Genomic DNA, 26,691 nt, shown 5'->3' with positions numbered 1-26,691 from the left:
TCACAGTAGATGGAATACTGTTATTTTGTGTCTTATCTCTTATATATTTCCAGAACTATTTAGGGTAGTCACCGGAAATAGAAGATTGGGTTTGCTCAATATAGTTTGAGTGATCGGCTTGATTTTTACAGATTGCTCTAAGATTAATGATGAAAGAACATTTCATAGTCTTCAACGGCCTTAGACTATTTCTACTTTGCATGTGCCAACCTTTTTTGCAAGACATTTGATTTCAATTCTGCGCTGAACCATATTGGAAACTTGAATTTATTGTTAATTTTTATGATAGGTACAAAATAAGTGAGAACGTTGCCCAATCTTAAAGATAAACAAAATACAAATAATATGGGTTTTGTATGAACAATGCAAATAATGGTGTTCATACAATAACTTAGCTATGAGAAAAAACGTTTTACACTGCACGGCAAAAGTATAAACCCAACTCGAGTTGACGACATGATAGACGATACATACACATTATATTCCGCCCGTTTTGTCCTTACGGTGGCAAAAGTGTGTTAATCTAAACAATTTTGCTTAAACAATAATAATAATAATAATTTCTGCATCGTATTGCAAGCATGAGGCGACTATAATGGAAAGAACGACCAGTTAACCACTGGTCGTATACATATACGTATTCGGTTTTATAGTGCATAAACTTTTTACAATGAACCCAATTATTATTTTTAGTGCGTCGAAAGTTCCCGGTGTAGTTTGAGTTATTTTTTATTATTGAGAAACTGAGAAAATTTGCTCCGAATTATATCGAGGACGCGCCATAAAAGAAGAATAAGATGTGGGCGGATATTATGTGAGTGTGTCTAGTCATTTTTATGTATCTATGAGACTTTTTTTTATAGACCTTAACCGAAAAGGGTCAAGAATAAATCTGCTTTTATGGCATTTTATCTATAAACTAATATATGAAGTGCCTCAAGCCCTAATTAGAAATATTTCTCGTATAATCATTAAAAAATTGATGTGTCTATAATGTCTAAAGTGATCTAATTTTAAAAGAACTCGATTTACAAGAAAACGAAAACAAATCCCTAGTAACGTGAAAATATTAGATAAATATTAAAAATCAAATATTCGAGACATTTTAAGAACATTACTTTCAAATATACTGGCGTTTCTTGAAATTTCCGTTTGTGAAAAAAGATCAAAAATAGATCCGGTTAGTGGCAGGGCTAATGCTTAATGGGAAAGAAGGTGGTAGTATATTTGATATGAAGCAACGATTGTCTTTTTTTGTTTTGTATACCTACGGATCTTCTTCAAAAATTATTACAAGGGCACTTAAGCCCTTAGTGCTGAATTTCTATTCTAAGTGGTTTGAGGGTTTTAATGTTGAGAGGTGATCGTCGTTAAGGTGAGTGTGCAGACTCACTCGATTTTTGTGAGGAAATTTCTATAAAAATTCCAGCGTTTCCAAGTCCGATTCTTTGGACAAAAATCCCATGTTAAGAAGAACGGCTAAACAGTTTTTCCTAATTTTCTCTAAAAATACCAAGAACATAAGGAATTTTTTTTTAGCATTGGAATTTAAATCAAAAATAAAGCAAATGATAAAGAATAATATTTAGTCGTGAACCTCAAAATACAGAGTTTGGCAAAATTTAAAAAAAAAAGTTTTCATCAAAAAAACCCATAGGAAAATGTTCATGATACTAGTTGTTATTTTCTTTCTAGAAAACTAATACTAAAAATTGTTAAAACAAAAGTAATTTAGAAGGTCAGTGTGCATCAGATTCAATAAAAAAGTGATTTTGAAGTTCAACAGTTTTCCAGAAAATTGGAAGAAACTTCTGATAAGCCTTTTTTCGAAAACTATTGAGAATATCGAAAGTGTTCTTACTATCTAGAAAATAGTAAAATACTGATCCTAATTACCTGGAAGAGTACAGATGGTGTCTGTTTCAAAGGCTGAATGTTTTACAAAACCTTCTTTGAAAAGATGGATTTTCTATCTAATATCTAGGACTTAATCTGCCTTATTTCTTTCAATGCATTTGACGCAATTGTAATTTTATACCATGCATTCGATATTATACTTTATATGATCTAGAAATATGATTTTATTTTCTCATATTTTCTGGATCAGAGTAATTAGACATGCCTTCCAAGAATCTGACAATAATTCTCTATAAATTCCAGACATATGAACTGCATTAACTTTTGTTCCGGATATTTTAATTAATTTTCCATGTGTTCCAGGCATTTAACCCTAGATTTTCAAATCACAAGAGGAAAAGCATTGTCTGAAAGAAAAATTCCAAATTCCTGGACGAAAACTGAGATTGTCTCTCGCACCTGTATAATTTTTCACTTTATTTCAGGCATTTAAAGTAGTTTTTTTATGTCTTTTAGGAGTCAAGAATTCCTTCCAGGTACTTGAAATATAATCGTTGAAGGAAAAATCTAATAAACCTTCAAATAACAAAAACGTCTTTAATTCTCTAAAGCGTGTTTTTTTTTCGGATACATTTACCATACCGTACCGTAAGGTGAGGTGAAAAAGGCAAGAAAACACCGGTTGTATAAAAATGTGTTGATATTTTCTGGCATAAGTAAACAATTAGCGCGAAAGAATACCTAATAAATCACTATACGCTGTTAAATTTAGACTAAATTATTTAGATAAAGTTCAAATATTTAGTTGAAAAAAAAATAGGTTTTTCAAAACACCCATGTAATTCACATAGTATATAGGTTTGTTTTTAGCTTATAGATTTACAATCTAAAAAACACATACATTTTATTATATCTTTAGATGAATAGCATTGTAGGAAAATAACGATAAAATCAAATATTAATAGGCAATAGTTTCTGAGCCATTTTTTCCACTAATCTGCGCATGATCTGCCCCCAACGAAGAGATTTTCCCGAGCGGGAAACGCGCTCGTTTCGTCATTTTCTTGCACTAGTCGGCCGTTTTCCACAAGAACAGTCCGGGGGATAATTGGACTTTTCACGTTGAATTCGTAACTTCGCGAATTTCGTTTAATTGGAAAATTTTGAAAAACTCCAATGAGTACAAAGTGATTTTTTAAAAAAAATTTAAATGGGGACCAATGAATTAAAGACTAAAAGGTAGGTGGAAAATGTTATTTAGAAAGGTTTATGCGCCATGTAATTTTTTTCGTTATAAGTTATATTTTAATTAATTAATTGGTCAAGTGTTTTTTACTGGGTCGTATTGGGCCGATCCTTTAATTAAAATTAATTTCCAAAAATAAGTACATAATATTATTAATAAAAGCAATCAAATAATCCAAGTTATTTTGTGCCAGTTTGAGATTCATTCATTAGGTTCAAAATGAGGTGGTTTGTTGTTAGACTATCTTGATAATTATTTAAATAGCGTGCAGGCTTGTATACAGTGTGGTGACTTTAACTGGAATAAATTCAGTTAAAACTAATCAAAATTTATCTCTCAAATCTATATACAGGGTGGCAACGAGTAAAGCTATAACTTGATTTATTTCCATAATTTTTAAAGATGCATTTTATGCATAAAAGACGTTCTTTTAATTAACGATTACATCCAAACGGTAATATTTACGGCAAAAGTCATGAAGGAATTTTTTATTTATAATTGATTGATAATTAAGATAAAATCATATATTTTTTCTTAAGTCAATGGCGTAGTATTTTTTTTGTAAAATTGTATTAAAAACTCATTATAGCTACTCCACTGGTTGCTAAAAAAAAGTAGGTGAACATCTAAAAAATGTGTTTTTATGCCTTAATATCCTGTGCCAAAATTCAGTTCAATATTTTAAACCGTATTTGAAAAATGTATTAAAAACGAAAAAAAATAAAACTTTAACACCCTGTATCTAAAAAACTAATTCTATCATTTTAAGACCCATGTTTATATGAACTTTTCGACTTAAAATCGGTCCAAAAATTTCCCTTTTAAATTATGGCATACCTTTAAGTAACACCCTGTATATATATATAAAAATTATGTTGTTACATTAACACGTTAATCGCTATATGAAATAAACGAGATTTTTTACTAAACCGCAAGACCGTGATACACCCACTGAGACAAAAAAAAAAACGTAAATTCAAACTGTGAAATTAACCCTTTTTAAATTATTAAATACATTCAATAAATTTTAAATGCCTGAATAGTAGGAGTGATTACTAGATCCATAACTAATAGGTTCGAAATTGGCAATGTACGTGTAATATCAACCAAAAAATGACAGGACCAATTAATTTCGAAACAATATTTTAGATGGTTTTTTCGGTACTTTACCTAAACCCTCTTTATTTCAGCAAATTGCTTAAAATAATTCATCTATAGAGAATAAGGGACAGTACAAGTGAAAATATTTCTCTGTAAGCAGTGGTGTAACCAGATTCCGAAGACAAACCGTGGAATTACATTCAAATTAATAATTTCTTATTTTTAGGCTTAAAAATCTATCGTAATTGAATAAGCCAAAAACGATAAAAATGCATAAATTTGTTATTTAAATATTAAAAATAATACACGGACCAGATTTGCCGGTTTATTCCGCCCGAGTTTCTATTCGATATTTCGATATAAATGTAAAATCATAAAAGTGATTTTTATTAAATTTGTAAAAGGCCGAGGGAGTAATGACGTTTACGCTCCAGTTACAAATAAAAAGGAAAATGATTTTTTTTTGCTTGCTTCATTGTTAATCTCCCCATTCTTTAGTTTGACAGAGGGTGGCTTTTCTTTTGGAAATAAAATATTTGGGAAAATTATTTTTCTCTGTAGCAACGAATTCTCTTTATTATTATTGAGGGAAATTTTAATTTAATTGCTTTTGTCGTTTTTACATACACACAAATTTTAATTACATTCAACATTGAAATTACTATTAACTATAGTATCTATTATTTCCACAAATTTCTACATATTATCTAAAATTTATCAAATATCAAACTGATATGATATATAGCGAAGAAGTCCAATTTTCTCCGCAATACTCGGATTAAAATCCACAATATGCCAACAAAATTATTCCAACTGGGAAAATCTGGATGTGCCAGTACGTCATATGTAATAATCCACCGAATCGAGAGACTTCTTTTCGCGATCAAGTTAAAATGGAATTTATATTTCTTTGTAATTAAAATGAATACATTAAGTGGTGGTTAAAGTCGAAACAAAAGACAATGAAATTAATCTTGAATGGGATATTTGGTCCAATAATGATCATTGTTTAAAAATTTCAATAGCGTATACGCGATATTATTGTTTTAGTTCGAAATTTATTGGATCATAACCAGAAATCGGTTATTCGGTATGAAGGCATAATTCGACTGTTAGTCATAACGCAAAAATCATTTGTATTTCATGCGCCATCAACTTTGTTGTTGTGTTATTTGGAGATTTTTATTTTTATTACATATTTACAAATAACTTTAAATTAAGTACATTACTTGACCGCAAATCCACTGAACTGCACTAGAATTATACTTTCAATAGTAATGGTATTAACGGGACAATTACATCATTAATTGCGTTTTAGTGGTGCGAGTCCCATAAATCTTTAATTAAAACCAAACATGTTACAGACTGAATTAAACAGTACCTATTTAATACAGTTTCATGTAACATATATATTTAAATAAAAAATAAACCGCGTTCACGTTAATTTATCATTTTCCACCCCGAATACAACTTCGCTTTAAGGTTTACGTGACAAGGCCACCTGAAGTTATGAAAATACGAACACTTTTCGACTCTAAATCGAACAAGAGTTTCTCTTTTATATTCTAAGAGGTTATTCCAGCTTTACATATGTTTTTTAAATGAAGTACTAAAATTTACAAAGTGTATGTTCATTCCGCTCTTTTCGAGGACCGTGTATGTTTTCGTGATATACGTATTTTAAAATCTTTTCGACTTTAAGTGTCTCCGTTTTCGCGATATGTTCAAAAAATCACAAATCATTTATCTTTAATTAAATAAAAAAAAGTTTTATTGCCTGGAGACAACAAAAAAATGTTTTACTGTCCGTAATTAAAGCACGGTTAAATGTACTCATCTGAAAATTTGTTCATATATTTTTTAACGAAATTGAATTGACACCTTTTTCAGGATTTTTGAAAAAAAGTTAAAAATTTTCCAAAAAAAAATTTTTGTTTGAAAATTGATTTTTTTTTACTAAAAGGTGAACAAACTATCTATAACTCAAAAACCGTAAAACGTACACGTTTGAAAATTTGTACATAAATTCTTTGTTGAATTTGATTGGACACCTATTTCAGGATTTTTCTAAAAAATTCAAAATTTTGAAAAAAAAAATTTTTTTTTGAAAATTAATTTTTTTTTACTAAACAAACAAACTTCAACAAACTGTCCATAACTCAAAAACCGTTAAACATACACGTTTGAAAATTTGTACATAAATTCTCTGTTGAATTTGATTGGACACCTATTTCAGGACTTTTTGAAAAAAATTCAAAATTTTCCAAAAAAAAATTTTTTTTGTAAATTTATTTTTTTTTTCACTAAAAAGACAACAAACTGTCCATAACTCAAAAACCGTAAAACGTACACGTTTGAAAATTTGTACATAAATTCTTTGTTGAATTTCATTGGACACCTATTTCAGGATTTCTAAAAAAAATTCAAAATTTCCCAAAAAAAATTTTTTTTGGAAAATAAATTTTTTTTTTCATTAAAAAGTTAACAAACTGTCTATAACTCAAAAACCGTAAAACGTACACGTTTGAAAATTTGTATATAAATTCTTTGTTGAATTTCATTGGACACTTATTTCAGGATTTTTGGCAAAAAGTTCAAAATTTTCCAAAAAGATTTTTTTTTGGAAAATAAAATTTTTTTTTCACTAAAAATTCAACAAACTGTCCATAACTCAAAAACCGTAAAACGTACACGTTTGAAAATTTAAACATAAATTCTTTGTTGAATTTGATTGGACACCTATTTCAGGATTTCTGAAAAAAAAATTCAAAATTTCCCAAAAAAAATTTTTTTTGGAAAATAAATTTTTTTTTTCATTAAAAAGTTAACAAACTGTCTATAACTCAAAAACCGTAAAACGTACACGTTTGAAAATTTGTATATAAATTCTTTGTTGAATTTGATTGGACACTTATTTCAGGATTTCTGAAAAAAAAATTCAAAATTTTCCAAAAAAAATTTTTTTTTGGAAAATAATTTTTTTTTTTCACTAAAAAGTGAACAAACTGTCCATAACTCAAAAACCGTCAAACGTACACGTTTGAAAATTTGTACATAAATTCTTTGTTGAATTTCATTGGACACCTATTTCAGGATTTCTGAAAAAAAATTCAAAATTTCCCAAAAAAAATTTTTTTTGGAAAATAAATTTTTTTTTTCATTAAAAAGTTAACAAACTGTCTATAACTCAAAAACCGTAAAACGTACACGTTTGAAAATTTGTATATAAATTCTTTGTTGAATTTCATTGGACACTTATTTCAGGATTTTTGGCAAAAAGTTCAAAATTTTCCAAAAAGATTTTTTTTTGGAAAATAAATTTTTTTTTCACTAAAAATTCAACAAACTGTCCATAACTCAAAAACCGTAAAACGTACACGTTTGAAAATTTGAACATAAATTCTTTGTTGAATTTGATTGGACACCTATTTCAGGATTTCTGAAAAAAAATTCAAAATTTCCCAAAAAAAATTTTTTTTGGAAAATAATTTTTTTTTTTCATTAAAAAGTTAACAAACTGTCTATAACTCAAAAACCGTAAAACGTACACGTTTGAAAATTTGTATATAAATTCTTTGTTGAATTTGATTGGACACTTATTTCAGGATTTCTGAAAAAAAAATTCAAAATTTTCCAAAAAAAATTTTTTTTTGGAAAATAATTTTTTTTTTTCACTAAAAAGTGAACAAACTGTCCATAACTCAAAAACCGTCAAACGTACACGTTTGAAAATTTGTACATAAATTCTTTGTTGAATTTCATTGGACACCTATTTCAGGATTTCTGAAAAAAAATTCAAAATTTCCCAAAAAAAATTTTTTTTGGAAAATAAATTTTTTTTTTCATTAAAAAGTTAACAAACTGTCTATTACTCAAAAACCGTAAAACGTACACGTTTGAAAATTTGTATATAAATTCTTTGTTGAATTTCATTGGACACTTATTTCAGGATTTTTGGCAAAAAGTTCAAAATTTTCCAAAAAGATTTTTTTTTGGAAAATAAATTTTTTTTTCACTAAAAATTCAACAAACTGTCCATAACTCAAAAACCGTAAAACGTACACGTTTGAAAATTTGTATATAAATTCTTTGTTGAATTTCATTGGACACCTATTTCAGGATTTTTGGAAAAAAGTTCAAAATTTTCCAAAAAAAATTTTTTTGTAAATTTATTTTTTTTTCCACTAAAAAGTCAACAAACTGTCCATAACTCAAAAACCGTAAAACGTACACGTTTGAAAATTTGTATATAAATTCTTTGTTGAATTTCATTAGACACCTATTTCAGGATTTTTGGAAAAAAGTTCAAAATTTTCCAAAAAAAAAATTTTTTTTGTAAATTAATTTTTTTCAACTAAAAAGTCAACAAACTGTCCATAACTCAAAAACCATAAAACGTACACGTTTGAAAATTTGTATATAAATTCTTTGTTGAATTTCATTGGACACCTATTTCAGGATTTTTGGAAAAAAATTCAAAAATTTCCAAAAAAAATTTTTTTGTAAATTTATTTTTTTTTCCACTAAAAAGTCAACAAACTGTCCATAACTCAAAAACCGTAAAACGTACACGTTTGAAAATTTGTATATAAATTCTTTGTTGAATTTCATTGGACACCTATTTCAGGATTTTTGGAAAAAAGTTCAAAATTTTCCAAAAAAAAAATTTTTTTGTAAATTTATTTTTTTTTCCACTAAAAAGTCAACAAACTGTCCATAACTCGAAAACCGTAAAACGTACACGTTTGAAAATTTGTATATAAATTCTTTGTTGAATTTCATTGGACACCTATTTCAGGATTTTTGGAAAAAAGTTCAAAATTTTCCAAAAAAATTTTTTTTGTAAATTTATTTTTTTTTCCACTAAACAGTCAACAAACTGTCCATAACTCAAAAACCGTAAAACGTACACGTTTGAAAATTTGTATATAAATTCTTTGTTGAATTTCATTGGACACCTATTTCAGGATTTTTGGAAAAAAGTTCAAAATTTTCCAAAAAAAAAATTTTTTTGTAAATTTATTTTTTTTCCACTAAAAAGTCAACAAACTGTCCATAACTCGAAAACCGTAAAACGTACACGTTTTAAAATTTGTATATAAATTCTTTGTTGAATTTCATTAGACACCTATTTCAGGATTTTTGGAAAAAAGTTCAAAATTTTCCAGAAAAAATTTTTTTTGGAAAATAAATTATTTTTTTCATTAAAAAGTCAACAAACTGTCTATAACTCAAAAACCGTAAAACGTACACGTTTGAAAATTTGTATATAAATTCTTTGTTGAATTTCATTGGACACCTATTTCAGGATTTTTGGAAAAAAGTTCAAAATTTTCCAAAAAGAATTTTTTTTGGAAAATAATTTTTTTTTTCACTAAAAATTCAACAAACTGTCTATAACTCAAAAACCATAAAACGTAAACGTTTGAAAATTTGTATATAAATTCTTTGTTGAATTTCATTAAACACCTACTTCAGGATTTTTGGAAAAAAGTTCAAAATTTTCCAAAAAGAATTTTTTTTGGAAAATAATTTTTTTTTTCACTAAAAATTCAACAAACTGTCCATAACTCGAAAACCGTAAAACGTACACGTTTGAAAATTTGTATATAAATTCTTTGTTGAATTTCATTGGACACCTATTTCAGGATTTTTGGAAAAAAGTTCAAAATTTTCCAAAAAAAAAATTTTTTTGTAAATTTATTTTTTTTTCCACTAAAAAGTCAACAAACTGTCCATAACTCGAAAACCGTAAAACGTACACGTTTGAAAATTTGTATATAAATTCTTTGTTGAATTTCATTGGACACCTATTTCAGGATTTTTGGAAAAAAATTCAAAAATTTCCAAAAAAAATTTTTTTTTGTAAATTTATTTTTTTTTCCACTAAAAAGTCAACAAACTGTCCATAACTCAAAAACCATAAAACGTAAACGTTTGAAAATTTGTATATAAATTCTTTGTTAAATTTCATTGGATACCTATTTCAGGATTTTTGGAAAAAAGTTCAAAATTTTCCCAAAAAAAATTTTTTTTGTAAAATTAATTTTTTTTTCACTAAAAAGTGAACAAACTGTCCATAACTCAAAAACCGTAAAACGTACACGTTTGAAAATTTGTTTATAAATTCTTTGTTGAATTTCATTGGACACCTATTTCAGGATGTTTGGAAAAAAGTTCAAAATTTTCCAAAAAAAATGAGCTCCTCAATAAAAGTGTTTTACTATGCAAGTTAGACTTTGAACCCTAATAGCTCAACGGGTATTAAATAAATCATTTTGAGTCTTGCACAGAGTTTCTAAAAAACAGTTTTTTCAATGATTTAATGAAAATTTTAATTCCAAAATTTCTCTTAGAAGTGACTCAATGGTGAATTTCAGTATAAAAATACTTTACTGCCCTCAAAAAGTGTCATTAGTGTATTATTTGTCATTTTTGTACTTTTTAGATAAATAAATAAATTGCAATATTTCATGCTTTAGTTTTTAGCTTTATCTAACTCAGTGCCATCAACTTTCGAAAGATTTTTAGGGATGCTGAATTTACCGGATCATTTTAACCTCTGACGGCAAGTTAACAAACAAAGTTAGCCGTTAATAGACTTAAAGTCTATATTGGGGACAGGGCAGCACATATTGGGAATTAAACGTGTACCTGAAAATGTGAGCATATTACAGGGCCCTCCAGTGGACATTAAGTAATTACGGCTAGAAATACTCTTATATGGCTTCCGGGTAAAGTTATGTCTAGTGAATTTGCTTAGCATTTTTAAGCAATTTGAGCCAAACTACATTTAGCTAGTAAATATTGCTTCCTTTATTTAATAAAGAAGTTTTCTCCCCCCTCGGTTAAAGTCACGTTAATCCAATATAAGAAAATATTCTGGTTTAGTTCCGAGAAATTGGAAGGAACGTCTTTTATCTGTAAATTGGAGTTTGCTAATCTGTATGTGGCTTTGTTTGTTTTCTTATTAATACTGAAAATTGGCGAAGGCGGTTTGCATTTTAGTTGATTATTTGCCTTATAAGTATACAGAGTCAGTTGAATATTGATTTTTTTTTATAATATTTACGTTTGTTTATTAAGGAAATTTTACCTAATGAAGCAAAATCTTAATTTCTCTGAGAATGTATTTTAATACCTTCTTTGCGTCGTTTGATGAAGAGAATAAGGATCTGTTCTGAATAATAAAGAACTAAAAAGGGATTTAAAAAACCGGGCACCGCGTTTTCTATTTAATGCGTCTTTTAACGATAAGTAGATTTAAATTTACGTGCAGGATCTTCTCTTATCGAAATTTCTACTCGGTATATTAAATTATAATCATTAATCCGATAAGGACTGGCATTTGCTCTAAATTGTATTAGCAACTCTTTATTAAATGCCAAGTAACTGATAACATGGTTTTTTCCCAAAAAAATGTTGCTCTGATATTTCCCGTTTAAATTTCACACCTAATTAAGCTGTAAAATAAATTTTCCAGAAAAGAAAATAGCTTTTGTAACATCAGACAGCAGTAAAGGATTCGTATTTCATTAGAGAATCTAAAAGTAAACGGCGTTTTATGGAACAAACGTGTAAAGGAATTATAAAGAATTCTTTTAGGTATTATATTGATGTATCATCTAGCTCATAAATTTGACTAAAGGGTTTTCGTTTTTTATAAATGTGATTTATATCCTTTAAAAATTCAAACTAAGCAAACGTTTACAAACAAAAACGTTTTACGTCCTGTCGTGTTCGTGTCTCGCTGCTGGATTTTTGTTTTATTTCTTAACCGAAATGTACATTTTACGATTCGCGATTTTCAACTTAGAATAAATTCGGACTTTATGGTTATTATTATTATTATAGTTCTTTTTGCAAATTTAAAGTTGCGTCACCGGTGTAAAATAGAGTTTCATTAAAATTTCAATAAAATGAATGTATTTACGGATTAACGGTGTGTGTGCTAAGGTATGGGGTACCTCGTATAGCAAACAAATTTACAATAAAATTTCTGCAGTATCAAGAAAGTAATATTAATATGTAGAAGGGTTATTAAGATTTTTCACATGGTACATTTAGGAATGTTAACTAAGGCCGATCTCATACTTATAAGACATTTGTTTCGAACATGTTTGCAACATTTCACTTCAACACTGTTGAACACAAATGTAAGAAACAAAAATTTGTAGTTCGCATATTTAGTAGTATACATCATGTTATTTACATTCATATACATCATCAAACATTTTTTTTTGGAAAAATTCTGAGATAGGTGTCCAATCAAATTCAACAAAGAATTTATATACAAATTTTCAAACGTTTACGTTTTATGGTTTTTGAGTTATAGACAGTTTGTTGATTTTTTAGTAAAAAAAAAAAATTATTTTCCAAAAAACATTTTTTTTGGAAAATTTTGAACTTTTTTCAAAAATCCTGAAATAGGTGTCCAATCAAATTTAATAAAGAATTTTTGTACAAATTTTCAAACGTGTACGTTTTACGGTTTTTGAGTTATGGACAGTTTGTTGACTTTTTATTAAAAAAAAATTAATTTTCAAAAAAAAATTTTTTTTTCAAAATTTTGATTTTTTTTTTAAAAATCCTGAAATAGGTGTGCAATCAAATTCAACAAAGAATTTATATACAAATTTTCAAACGTGTACGTTTTACGGTTTTTGAGTTATGGAGAGTTTGTTCACTTTTTAATAAAAAAAAATTATTTACAAAAAAAATTTTTTTTTTCAGAATTTTGAACTTTTTTCTAAAAATCCTGAAATAGGTGTCCAATGAAATTCAACAAAGAATTTATATACAAATTTTCAAATGTGTACGTTTTACGGTTTTTGAGTTATAGACAGTTTGTTGACTTTTTAATGAAAAAAATAATTTATTTTCCAAAAAAAAATTTTTTTGGGAAATTTTGAATTTTTTTTCAGAAATCCTAAAACAGGTGTCCAATGAAATTCAACAAAGAATTTATATACAAATTTTCAAACGTGTACGTTTTACGGTTTTTGAGTTATGGACAGGTTGTTGAATTTTTAGTGAAAAAAAAAATTATTTTCCAAAAAAAATTCTTTTTGAAAAATTTTGAACTTTTTTCCAAAAATCCTGAAATAGGTGTCCAATGAAATTTAACAAAGAATATATATACAAATTTTCAAACGTGTACTTCTTATGGTTTTTGAGTTATAGACAGTTTGTTGACTTTTTAGTGGGAAAAAAAATAAATTTACAAAAAAAATTTTTTTTTTGGAAATTTTGAACTTTTTTCCAAAAATCCTGAAATAGGTGTGGAATGAAATTCAACAAGGAATTTATATACAAATTATCAAACGTGTACGTTTTACGGTTTTTGAGTTATGGAGAGTTTGTTCAGTTTTTAATGAAAAAAAAAATTATTTACAAAAAAAATTTTTTTTTTCAGAATTTTGAACTTTTTTCTAAAAATCCTGAAATAGGTGTCCAATGAAATTCAACAAAGAATTTATATACAAATTTTCAAATGTGTACGTTTTACGGTTTTTGAGTTATAGACAGTTTGTTGACTTTTTAATGAAAAAAATAATTTATTTTCCAAAAAAAAATTTTTTTGGGAAATTTTGAATTTTTTTTCAGAAATCCTAAAACAGGTGTCCAATGAAATTCAACAAAGAATTTATATACAAATTTTCAAACGTGTACGTTTTACGGTTTTTGAGTTATGGACAGGTTGTTGAATTTTTAGTGAAAAAAAAAATTATTTTCCAAAAAAAATTCTTTTTGGAAAATTTTGAACTTTTTTCCAAAAATCCTGAAATAGGTGTCCAATGAAATTTAACAAAGAATATATATACAAATTTTCAAACGTGTACTTCTTATGGTTTTTGAGTTATAGACAGTTTGTTGACTTTTTAGTGGGAAAAAAAATAAATTTACAAAAAAAATTTTTTTTTTGGAAATTTTGAACTTTTTTCCAAAAATCCTGAAATAGGTGTGCAATAAAATTCAACAAAGAATTTATATACAAATTATCAAACGTGTACGTTTTACGGTTTTTGAGTTATGGAGAGTTTGTTCAGTTTTTAATGAAAAAAAAAATTATTTACAAAAAAAATTTTTTTTTTGAAAATTTTGAACTTTTTTCCAAAAATCCTGAAATAGGTGTCCAATGAAATTCAACAAAGAATTTATGTACAAATTTTCAAACGTGTCCGTTTTACGGTTTTTGAGTTATGGACAGTCTGTCTCTACCTTACAATATAATTGATATATGTATTTTAGTAAAGTGTAGATGGCAAAGGTATTTATTTAAATATAAAGGTAAAGGTACATGAAACATTTTTATTTTAACGTCAATAAGGACTGTTAAATTCAGTCTATAGCCGCCTGTTATTCATTTGATTTTGTAGGATTCACACGGTCAGTCATTATACAAAATTCTCAGAGAATGATTTTACAAAAATACAGTAAGGCAGAAAAACCTGAAAAATAAAATGGGTCTTTTCGTTGATTAGAACTTTGCAGTTACCTACACATTTTATCTATGAGAAAAATTCGGACTTAAATGGGAGGTCATTTATCTTCTAAATCCTTAACGTAGACTGGTCAATTTGTTTTATTTTTTTTTTTAAATTGATTTATGGCAGTTTCTTGATAAAAGATGCGCTCAACATTTTTAAAAATAACTTAAGGGCTTAATTTAAAGAAACAATCAAAATAAAAATAACTTTTTTTTCGGCATAAAATGTTGTGACTAGGAGGAATTTATTCCACGTTTAAATTTATTTGAAAATTCGTGTTCGTAATGAATGTGCTTAAAAATGCTCGTAAATAAAACATGAAATTTTAGTAGAATAAATTAAAAAACTCCTTTACTTCAATGTTTGTATGCTGAAATATTTTTTTAATTTACAACTCCAATCTAAAAAGTTCATTTAAATATTAAAAAAGTTTTTCTTTTTACACGTGCTATTAAATTTACGAGTTACAATAAAAAACAACTTCGTTAATATAAGCTAAATATTTCGTAAGGGAGCGAATTAAAAGTTCCGCGTGACTACCGTCACAAATGAGGAAGTTTTAGCCCAACGTGTTTTTTTCCTGATTAAATGTTTAGATAAGAAAGCGGTTTTTTTTTCGGATTGAATACATATTATATAATGTATACAAACATACAAAATTTAAAGGTCAACAGGTTATTATTGAAGGATTTTTTAGCCAATTTGTGATTATAGTATATTTATCAACAGTGTATGGTCAAGCTATATTTATTAAACTGTAAAATATACGTACATCATATACGATTCTGTTTATTGAAGGGAGAAAATTTCGATATTTAATAACATTGAGATAAACAAGTATTTAAAAAATAAAAGTAATGCGTGTAATCTGCAAAATAAAAAATCTATATATCTACATTGTAAAGTTATTTGAAAAGAAAAAAATATTACTCCATTAAACGAATTTTATAAACGTCCTTAAATAGTATGCAACATACCATACTTGAACGTCTAACTTTAATGAAACAATAATAATTGTATATTATTAACATGTAATAAACCTTCTTCTTAAATATAATATTAAATTCTTCAATGAATATCACGCGAACTCAACCAAAAATAAACGTTGATTAACTATCGTGTGTTGCTTGGGATACATTATTAAACATATTTTTTTTGTATATAAACTCGTAATCACATATCAAAAAGGAGCGATCTTTAGCTGACGGAGAAACTTTGATTAAGATAACTTTATAATAGGAAAATATGAGATATGTAAGAACTATTCCCATTCTAAAAGTTAATGTTAAAATTAGTTTTTTAAGTTTACAAGAATTTCATACGTGAAACTATTTTATAAATCATCAAGACACTTTTATAACCCAAATTTACTAAAAGAAGGAATTATCCGAATTTAAGCCGAAACTCTATTAATTAAACCCCGAGCCCGTTTAGAGTGTCTATTAAAATAATATGATTTAAAGCTTCTCTCAAAATTATTTGATATATGAGTGCACTTCCCACAACGTTAATAATTAATGAGGGTCTAGAAAGTCATTGTTAATGGCTAATTAGGTAACTGGTAATAAATCATTTATCGTTGAGGAATGCACACACACAGGTATCTGTTATTGCTGGCAAATTGGAGAAATTAATTACAACTTGAAGGATGAGAAGCGCAGAAAGGTATTGTCTATTTAACCTTTAATAAGCACGCATCAAAGTACCAAATCAGTTGGTATGAATTCTGCTTTTTTTAAAATTGGCAAAAATCTTGACCCATATTTTAACCAAAACGTCTAAATAAGTCCATCAAGTTCTTTCTCTTTTATATGGGAATGTTTACTTAACTTTATATCTTGGAATACACAGACTTTTTCTTTTTCTTTAATGTAGAGAAAAAGGATGAATTTATAAAAATAATAAAAAACTGAGAGGGTCCTAAATATACATATCCTAAGAAAATAGAGTTTTAATTTTTTTAATTAAATAATAATATAAAAAGTTTATTTCAGTTATGTTAGCTAAGATTTTGACTAAGAGGGTTATTACTTCCCTCGCGGAGATTCGGTATTACGTCACTATTTCAGTAAATATCAATTTAGAAAATACTGTCTCATAAGAAGAAGAAAATAGACTCATTCGCGTCCAATAATTTACTTGAGGTAGAATAGTGTAACGATATTATAAATACTGAGAAACCAGCTGTTTATTTGTCAATCCGGAATGACACAAGTGGTCGATCGCACGACGTCTCGAGGGTTCCCGGGAATCTTCCGGAATAACGTTCTGCCGAATAGTCAGTTGTCAGAAAAGTATAGAAATATTGGCGCGAAATTTAATTACTTACAGTAAATAAATACGGTGAAATCAATATTCTTTATTAGTAGTCGCGAATGATCGTCCTTTAGTTGATCATTTTTGATTGTTTTAATTCGCACCTAACGAATGGAAAAAACGCGACGACATAAAAAATATTACTTTTCATTTATATGAAAAATTGCTGTTGCAACTACCTAATTTTCATGAGAAAAATTCTTAATATTTAAAATTTCTACCCAGATTTTAAATATCCTTGAAGATATCGTGAGAAAGAAATCCGCAATCAATAAAAAATATTAATATATGTATTTATAAAATGTGTTACTAATTTGCGCAGAAAAAGAAAGTGAAACATTGTTTTGGTATCACTCCCAAAAGTTCTATTGACTCTTATGGGAGCGGTGCTAAACATGCGTTCTTTTCTTTAAATTTTTTTTGCATTTTTAATAATTAATATTTAATAGAAAAAATAAATCTTATATTAGTGAGTACTATAGTTTACAAAAAACATTTATAAAGAATAAAATTTAAACAGTTATAACAATCACTAATTTGAATAAACAGTAATTATGACAATCTAGGTATGACTGAATCTTTATTTGTCTTCCATAGAGTTACTTATTCCACTATTTTGAAAAGAGCGAGGGGTGATCAGCTTTAGTTTTCTTTTTTTTAAATATTGAATTTATAAAAAAATAACATAATACTAAAATGAATGTATTTTTCAATTTGGTAGTATGAGTGAAAAAGGAAAAAACAGGAGAAAGCAAAAATTTAAAATTAATAGGCAGTCGTCTAAAAATGTATTAATTGAAATGAAATTGTGGATCCGAATGGCTTTTATGAGCTACAAAATTAAAACTGTGTCATTATTCAAACTTTGAACAGAAATTTTGTGATGAAATATTGGAATATTCCCTAAAATTGTTTTTTTTTCTTTTATTAGTATGTTGTGAGGACAAGCGTAATTATTGTTAGTTCTTTTTTATTATTAATTTATACAATATTACGAAATATATATTTCTTAAAAAAACGAGCATGACTACATAATATTGCATTTTTCTCGAACAAACTCATAATGAAATTTTCTGTAAATTATCGTATATCTGTATTATAAATGTATGAAGAAATATACATCATTCATGGCTGTTATTGGTGCCATCCATATTGAGACGTACTAGAGAAAATTCGAAAAATGGATCCGGGATATAAATTTATGAGTACAGTAATCGCCGTAAAATATCTGCAGTACGAGCTCAAGATGGATATAAAAAGATCAAATAAAGTTTATTTTATACTGAGCATTACTTACTAATATATTATGTTTCGGAATATTATTAAGATGCTACGTTATATTGTTTCAGGTTATGTCTACATGCACGATGCAACAAAAAACCTGGAAAAACCTAGAAGTCCATTGAAATCATAATCATGGGTGCCAACTACTCAGAATCCAGAAATTTAACCGACGAGCAGCTGATGCTGATTGAACAGTACATCGTTCCACAAACCTGGGGCTGGGTCAGCGTCTTCTTCCACGTCATAGTGTTCATCGTGGGCTTATTTGGGAATATTTTGGTGTGCGTGGCCGTTTACAGGAACCACAGCATGCGAACGGTCACGAATTATTTTATTGTGAACTTGGCGGTGGCGGACGCTCTAGTGATTCTGTTTTGTTTACCGTTTTCTGTCGTGTGGGATGTTACGAGCACTTGGTGGTTCGGCACTGCCATGTGCAAATTCGTACTTAATATACAGGTAAGCTTGAAAACCATATACCCTTACCCTATGAACACACGATCACTCTCGACTATTAGTAATATTTGTTTTTTACTGTATTTAGTTACAATTATTTAAATCTCGTGTCAATATTCTATAATATACTTCACTGATAACTGACAACTCATTGGCGGTATGGCTCCTCACATACTTGAGCCAATTTTCAGCGTGGTATTGGTAAGAACCGCGGACCGATTTTTTTGGTTGACAACTTTGACAGGTAAGTGTGACGTATTGTTCCCCCCTCCCCACTTAAAAATTATGATCTAAAGAAAGAGTGGCTGAAATGAATTGGTTAAAATTTAGGTTTTCGTTTTTCCTTTTCTGTTTAATTAAAAAATGAAGTCGAATTTAGCCACTTTTTTCTCTGGAATGAACCTATTTTGCTTTTATTGGATCTAAAATAAATTATGTATAATCGTCATGTATATAAACATCTTTTCTTTCCTTTAATTTAACGTTTCTTTACTAAGTAACGTATTATTCTTTTACTATGCAATAATTGAAAATAATATAAAATATGTATGCGTAACAAATATAACATAATATAAAACTTCTAACATAGGTACCATCAGACAAATTGCTTGTCGTTTCCAGGTCCTCAACCTTAACTTCTTCTCTTTCTTCTGAACTGTTTCGCTAAAAGAGTAACCCAAGTCCAAAACCAGGTAATAAGTGGTAAATACCAAACGTCAAACGGCTGATCCGTGTCGTCACATTTTTCCCTATTTTGATTTAAATCAGAATCGCAGAAACGCATTGGTAAATACCAACTAAGAACCATTCCCACGAACTTAATAAATATACCTCGACTGCTAATTCAATGAAAAGTAAATGACCGCTACTAGGTGGCCGCCATTTTCCGTAATTGTGTCCGTTCGATGTTGGTCACTCTGATAAATTTCAGTTGTGCCAATTGTCGAGAAATAAAACAATTAAAGTTTTAGGGAGGTTATGTTTACAAAAGCAAAATAGAAGTTACATTTAATTATAAAGTCGTTCTATTCCTTTCCTATCCTTCGGATTCCTTTCCTCAAATATTTCCTACCCCTTGCCGTTGGATATAACGTGCCTTTAAGAAGTAAATTTAGTGAAAGTATCAATCCCACTTCCGCGTCATCCTGCACCCAGTCAACATGTGGTCGTTTTTTCCTTTCCTATCCTTTGGAACTTTTCCTAGACCCTTTCCTGCCCTTGCCCTTTGCCAGTGGTAGCTGAACCTATTCACGCCGGTAGCCAGGCCGGATGATGCCGGATGCATCGTAGGGGAGGCGTCACCGTGCATTTCAGTATTAAAAATTGTGAAAATATCGATTCGGGGAACAGGGTACATACCCGACAGTTTTCCCGAATCTTCAAATCGTGCTAGCAAATTGCCTCGTAGCAGAAGCCATTAGAACCACAAACTAACCTACATTTAATTAAGAATTTAAGATACATCTGTGAATCACGAATTTTGTGTATGAAAGAAAGAACTCCTCACCTAAAAATGAGACAAAGTTTCAATTAACTTGGGATAGATGCATGCAACATGAATCTTGTATTCCTAATACCATGAAAATGATGATCTTCATTTAAAATTTTGCTTGCGTTTACTCAACAAATTTAGTTAAAAACCCTTTTTTTGCTTTCTAGTTTTACTAGACTTTTACTTTCCTTCTACGTCCAGTATTTCCACCTTAATCAAAAAATATAAATGATTTTATGAAGGTTTGTAATTAGCAAGCGTTTTTATAGTAAAAATAAACAACTCTATTATTCTATGATAAGCAACACAGACAGACAATGTACAATAATTCAGTTTTAAAAAACAGTGAACCAAACCAAATACATTTAAATAAGGAGGAAGATACATTACCTGTTGCAGACGATATACCCAAGCGTCTTGTCAATTATAGACAATCCGCTATACTCACACGTCAAACGTCAACCGTTATTTAATATATTTTTTATTGGCAACACTGAAAATGTTCAGAGGCGGCCACCAATGCCAATGGTCATTTTTGGGTATCGTGGCTATATGCATTAGCACTCCAGGTATATTTGTGAAGTTCGTGACCAATTTACGCTGAACATTTAGGAAGATTCACTGACCTTTGAGGCATCGTGCTATGAGCCACTCGTGTTATTCCTGAATGACGGAAAAACGGCTGTTTTCTCGCTGTTTACAATATGATTTTTCCCTGATTAAATTTTAAAAACCTTATAAAGTATACAATCTCTCAGCAAATTAGGTGTCGAGTTTCATACCGTCGCCATTTGTTAAATAAAGTGTTTTCGGGACAAAACTTCTTATTAAAACATGCCGTCAAGCCCAAATTTAATATCGTCTCTACAGCCAAAATATATTTACATACATTATTCAAATAGATTAGCGCTATGACATTTAACTCTGTCTAGGGCCCATATCAGACCTAAATTTACTCGGGTCGTTTGCTAATATTTGATAATTTGATCATCCAATTAATTATCCGGAGTAACCGGGGAGCAAATGGCAACTTACTAATTCCGTTTTTTAATATTTTTCGCAAATTTTTACTTGATGAAAAACGATATTTTTGTGCAACATATGCATTTTCACGTGCCACTCATTAAGCGGTATTTCATAAAAGAAATCTGCGGTCCGCTATAAAAGTGTCAAAACTGGTGAATTTATGGTCCACACATTTCCTAATCGTTGTCAAAAAAAGGTCGATTTGCAAGTAATATGGGAATAAAATTAAAAGTTCTCATGGCGTAAATGTGATAAAAAAGATATGTTAGACTTTTTTAGCGAATTCTGTAAAACTCCTTTTAATCTTATCAATTAGCAACAGGAACATTAAAATTACATTTGGACTTTCACCCTTTATCAGCGATCCGAAAAATGTTCCACTCTTTGTAATCAAAATTTATCGCTAACGTAAGTCGATCACGTCACGAAAAGGGTCGAACAAACGTAATGAGGTTTCACAACTTTTTAAAGATGAGGCTCCTTTTGCTTATTACCAATAATGATTTGGAAAATGTCGTTTGAAAGAGAAGTTGCTATACGTTAATTGCACAGTAAACTGAACAGGGTGAACAGGGTTTCTATAGGAAAAAATAATTCTCTCTTAATATATTTCTATTTATTTTGATGTGTGTAAAGCTAAAATACTGTCACAAGTCTGCCAAAGAGTCCAATGATTAACGCCTCTATTTTCGTCCATTTCAACTGAAAAATAAAGATGTATGTATAACCAGAAAGTTCCACAAGATAAAAGGTGTGTGTGTGTGTGGGGGGTATTTTATTGACAGCCCTGAAAGCTTTTAGTGGCTCCACAAATGGAGTATAAGAAAAAGGAACTTTTGTCTTTTGCGTTAAAATTAAATGTATAATGAGCGTATATATAGAAATTTGTTTACGGCTAAAATGTTGAATACCTTTTAAGATTTCGAAGTAGACTTATATTGTATATGTTCAGACATATTTAAAATTATTTATTAAGAATTTAATTCCACCAGACTTAAAAAAAGACTTTGGCAAGTAATATAATACCTTAAACTTAAATTTTGCTTCTAATAAATTATTTGGCAAAACCCTATATAAAACGAAAGGGAGAATATTCTAATTGTAGCATTAGAACCGGGCCAGCGGAATTAAGTTGGAAATTATCACACACACCGGAATTCGCCCTTAACAATAATAATTTAATGCAGGGAGTATTCTAATCAAAATTTAATATTTTTACTTTTTATTTTCATAATATACTCGACCCAAGCAAAAAAATTTAATCTTTTTTTTTCTTAGAAAATTCTAGCATAAATGTACATAAATTTGTTTCTCCGGCAATCCATCATCATATTATTATAGTATGAAAACGCTGCCTTAGGAAAACATGTATACAAAGTACAGGTATGACAAAGATAGCGTCTAAACTACAGGGTGTTTCGGAACAAACTTTTAGGGGTTATTCAGTGCAACAGTAGAAAACATTTAAGTATAAGTACCCATATCCGGAAAAGACATTGAGAATTGACATTGATAAGCGTTGATTTTAAAAAATTGTTGTTACGGTATCATGTACAAAAGGTAAAAATAAATGCATCAGATCCTATTTAGGTAATTAATGTTTTTTATAAATTTTAACGCGTCTTAGGACCGTATTAAAACAGAATCTTATATTACATTAATAAATTTCAAATTTCCCTTTTACCAACCTATAATTATTTATAAATTTTAAAAAATCAATGCTTGACACAAACAAATGGTGTGAGGATATCTTTAATCTGCCATCAATTTCAAGACAATCGCCCTTTGTTTATCGTCTCCTCCCTGACTTTTATTCGATTCAATTTGATGGAAAAGCGTCTCGCTTGTCAGCAAAATTGAATGAAAGGAACGTTATATACAGGGTGTTTATTTAAAAACTTCCCACCACGAATTTATCGAAAAACGATACGTCAAAAGGTTTGTCAAGGGGGACAACTTTCTAATCTAAAATTACTTTACCCCCTTCACTCTCTGCAGAAATAGAAAAAAGTTTAACGGCGTTATATCAGAAGATCTAGCAGGCCATTCTATAGGCCCCCTTCGCCCCATCCATTTATCTGCAAACTCGTCGTATAGCCATTGCCGAACGGGAAGAACATAGTGAAGAGGACCGCCGTCTTGCTGGAAATATATTTCAGACGACGAGTTTCCAGATAAATGGATAGGGCAAAGGGGGCCTCTAGAATGGCCTGCTAGATCTCCTGATATAACGCCGTTAGACTTTTTTCTATTTCTGTAGAGGGTAAAGTAATTTTAACAGAGTTAAATTTAACAGTGGTTTTTGATAAATCCGTGGTGGGAAGTTTTCAAATGAACACGCTGTATATAAACATAAATACAGTGAGCACAAAAAATACTTTTTTGGTTTGGCACTAATAAAAGATGACGGCTTTTGCATTTCAGCAAATTCATTACATTGATTTAATGTCACACACAAACTTTAAGTCGCATATTAAAATTGAAATGCAGAACTGAATAGGAGGAACTTTCTAATATTTCGTCGAACCGCTAAGTCCTCCTTATAACATTGGGCTCGTAATTTATGTCTGGTAAAATCTGGGCTAAACTAGAATCTAACTTCACCGGGTCAACATTTAAAACCATAGATTCAACTTAAACAAAGTTTTCGTGCATTCAAGTTTATACTAGCGCCACAGTTTAGGGATAGGTAATGAGAAATTATTAACTTTCGCAGTTACGTTTGTATATTTATTTAAATAATGTAAGTCCTTTTTTTTGTTTCCAGAGGAGCGATATTGCAAATTTCATATGTGTAGAAGAAGTTTTCTATAATTAGTGATTCTTTGTCATTTCAGAATGACACAAGTGGTACACCGCACGACGTTTCGAAGATTAACAAATCTTCCGGAACAGCGTTCTGTCTAGTATATTAAGAGTTAACAGTTCAGTGAAGCAAAACTCGTAGTAAAGTGATTAAATAAATTAGTTGACTATTTTCGCTATACAGTATATTATTTCATGAAAAACAAAACGCGAAAAGTGTGAATTACATCACACTTTTTGAGGTACGACATTTCTCTTAAATAAATAATATTTAAAAAAAAAAACTAAAAACACGCGTTTATTGCAAATCGAACTAAAAAGTAGAAATAATTTTTAATTACAAAGAGTTCTTATTACAGTAGTAGAGGGTCGGACAATCAATCATTATTAAATAATAAATAATTTTTTTATAATCATTATTTGCCAGTTATCTTTGGGTGGAGCCCCTCTCCTCGCAGAGAAAACAAAACCTGAGATACTAAAAGAACTGTTTTAGTCATATTTGAGTTCGGCGGCTTTCCATGGCCGCCGTTCTCCTATAAGGGAGTTGTCTACACTTCTACTACACTGTTTCACTAATTTTTTTTTAAAAATTGTGCTAAAAAAAGGCCTTTATGCCTGGACAGTTTTATATTAAAGATGTACTAATTATTGTACCTTGACGCAAATAGTTGCATTTTAATGAAACATTCTTGACTTCTATAAACAAATAGAGCGTTTTTAAGTATGACAAAACTTTATTTTTAGTCACTTAGATACAGCATGGAAAACTTTATATACTTTTAATTAAATCAATCATTTTGAATGCTATTTTTTCGGAATTTTCTTAGTAAAATACAAAGTTTTTTCTTCCAAGACAGTAATTTTTTGCAAAAAAAACGTTTTTAATCAAAACTACTCTTACACCCCCCACCCACCCCACACACCTACCAGTAAGAGATTCTTCTGAAAAATCATTATTTTTTTAAAGAATACGTTGTCTGTGCTCTTGTTATTTTGTTTATTTAAATTTAATACAGTTTTTGGTATAAATATCTAATACAAAAACAGTATTAATTTATTGAAGGTTATATACGAAAAACAGTGATTTTGCAGAAGAATTTCTTACTGGTAAAGTTTGTGGGGTGGGTGGGGGGTGTAAGGGTAGTTTTTTTAAAAAAGGGTTTTTGTCTGTTAAAAAAAAAACCGTTTTTCCAAAATAAGACCCTTAGCCCCCCACCCACCCCACATACTTTACCAGTAAGAAATTCCTATAAAAATATATTCCTCAAATAAAAATCAGAGTCCGGTAAAGTTAAAGGGACGTCTAAAAACCGATTTTCTCTTTTGAAAATTTTTACATAGGTAGTAAAGTGTGAACATTTTATTGATAACGAAGTGAGGATGAACTAAATATAAAGGATTTTCTACTTACGTATAATTCACAATTACACCCGGCTTAATTACACTCTATTTGCGACTACTTATCACGTTGCTCATTATATATACTATTAATTTAAAGCCTCAAGTAACCAAATTCTGTAACTTACATCAATCACTTCTTTAGGTCATAAACACAAATTTCCACACGCAAATTAGGAATATCAAATACGTAAATAGGGATTAATTCATAAATAAAAAAGACTGTCAAATGTCACTTACGTCAACAAACATTATTTTATTATTTATTAGGAGTGGCTGCTGTACTTGCATGATTATCGTAATTTTCTGTCGTGTCTCATTATATGTAAGTATTTGTTTATTTATATAATCATATATAAGATTATATATACAACCATGTGCGCACTGTGTGGTTGGTGCACATGTGAAATTGAGATTGCAAAAAGGGATTGGAACCTTGGGTTAACGCTAAATAGTGGGTTAGGTAGTCGTTTGATCCCTATTTAGGAGATGGGATATTAGTTAGGAAATGGAAATTATAGGCTGCCGCCCCATATTTGTGCTTTTGTATATTAACTACAATAAAAGCGTGTTTTTTTAGTTTTTTAAATTATTATTTAATTTAACACCCCATGCGCAGATCGCGCGCTAGCTCCGTCTCTTACTCTCCTACAGAGGATCTAAAAAAAAGGATTTATTAACCCTGACAGTCCTAATAAGGATAATTGAAAACTGTTATCAAATTATTGCATGGTCATCGGTCCTTGATACGTGTGCAAAGTTTCAAATTGATCAGATTTTTAGAAACCAGTGAAAATTAGGTTCAAAGTTTCCGTTACATACGGAGGTCTTATGGAAATTGGGCCATAAATAACTAATGTTAATTTATACTTTTAATTAATAATTTACTCACTCTAAATTTTTTTGTTTTTAGAACGTATCAGTCACTGTATCAATACTCACGTTGACGTTCATATCAATTGACAGATGGTATGCCATTTGTCATCCGATAGCGTTTAGATCCACCACAGGAAAAGCAAAAACCGCCATCTGTATTATATGGATCGTATCATTTATTTGTGGTAAGTAGCAGCAACATTTTGTTCCAAATAGTCCAGGTCCATTTATTGGATCCAGCCAGCAGAATCATACAGTCATTACTATTGAAATTCGTAACAAGTTGCTTAGAATCAACTCTGCATACAGATCGTGTTATCGCGAGCTACATATCACCTTGC

General features: G+C 29.2%; 1 protein-coding gene across 2 annotated transcripts in view; it reads left to right on the top strand.

Moving 5' to 3' along the window:
• Positions 1–467: 467 nt before the first annotated feature.
• LOC126742994 (orexin receptor type 2-like) overlaps positions 468–26,691 on the top strand; it is a 38,658-nt gene continuing 12,434 nt past the window's right edge. The window contains exons 1-3 of one of the 2 annotated variants that reach the window (XM_050449891.1): positions 468–814; positions 18,360–18,753; positions 26,388–26,535. In XM_050449891.1, coding sequence (XP_050305848.1) covers positions 18,427–18,753; positions 26,388–26,535 — 475 coding nt within the window. In that variant the 5' untranslated portion in view covers positions 468–814; positions 18,360–18,426. Of the gene's footprint in view, positions 815–2,931; positions 3,097–18,359; positions 18,754–26,387; positions 26,536–26,691 lie in introns of those variants that run through there. The other variant, XM_050449892.1, reaches the window with a different exon arrangement.

Source organism: Anthonomus grandis, chromosome 12, assembly GCF_022605725.1.
Source record: "Anthonomus grandis grandis chromosome 12, icAntGran1.3, whole genome shotgun sequence".
In the NCBI taxonomy this organism is placed as follows: Eukaryota; Metazoa; Arthropoda; class Insecta; order Coleoptera; family Curculionidae; genus Anthonomus; species Anthonomus grandis.
The sequence above is the reverse complement of the archived record's forward strand: the minus strand, read 5'-3'. Positions and strand labels throughout refer to the sequence as shown.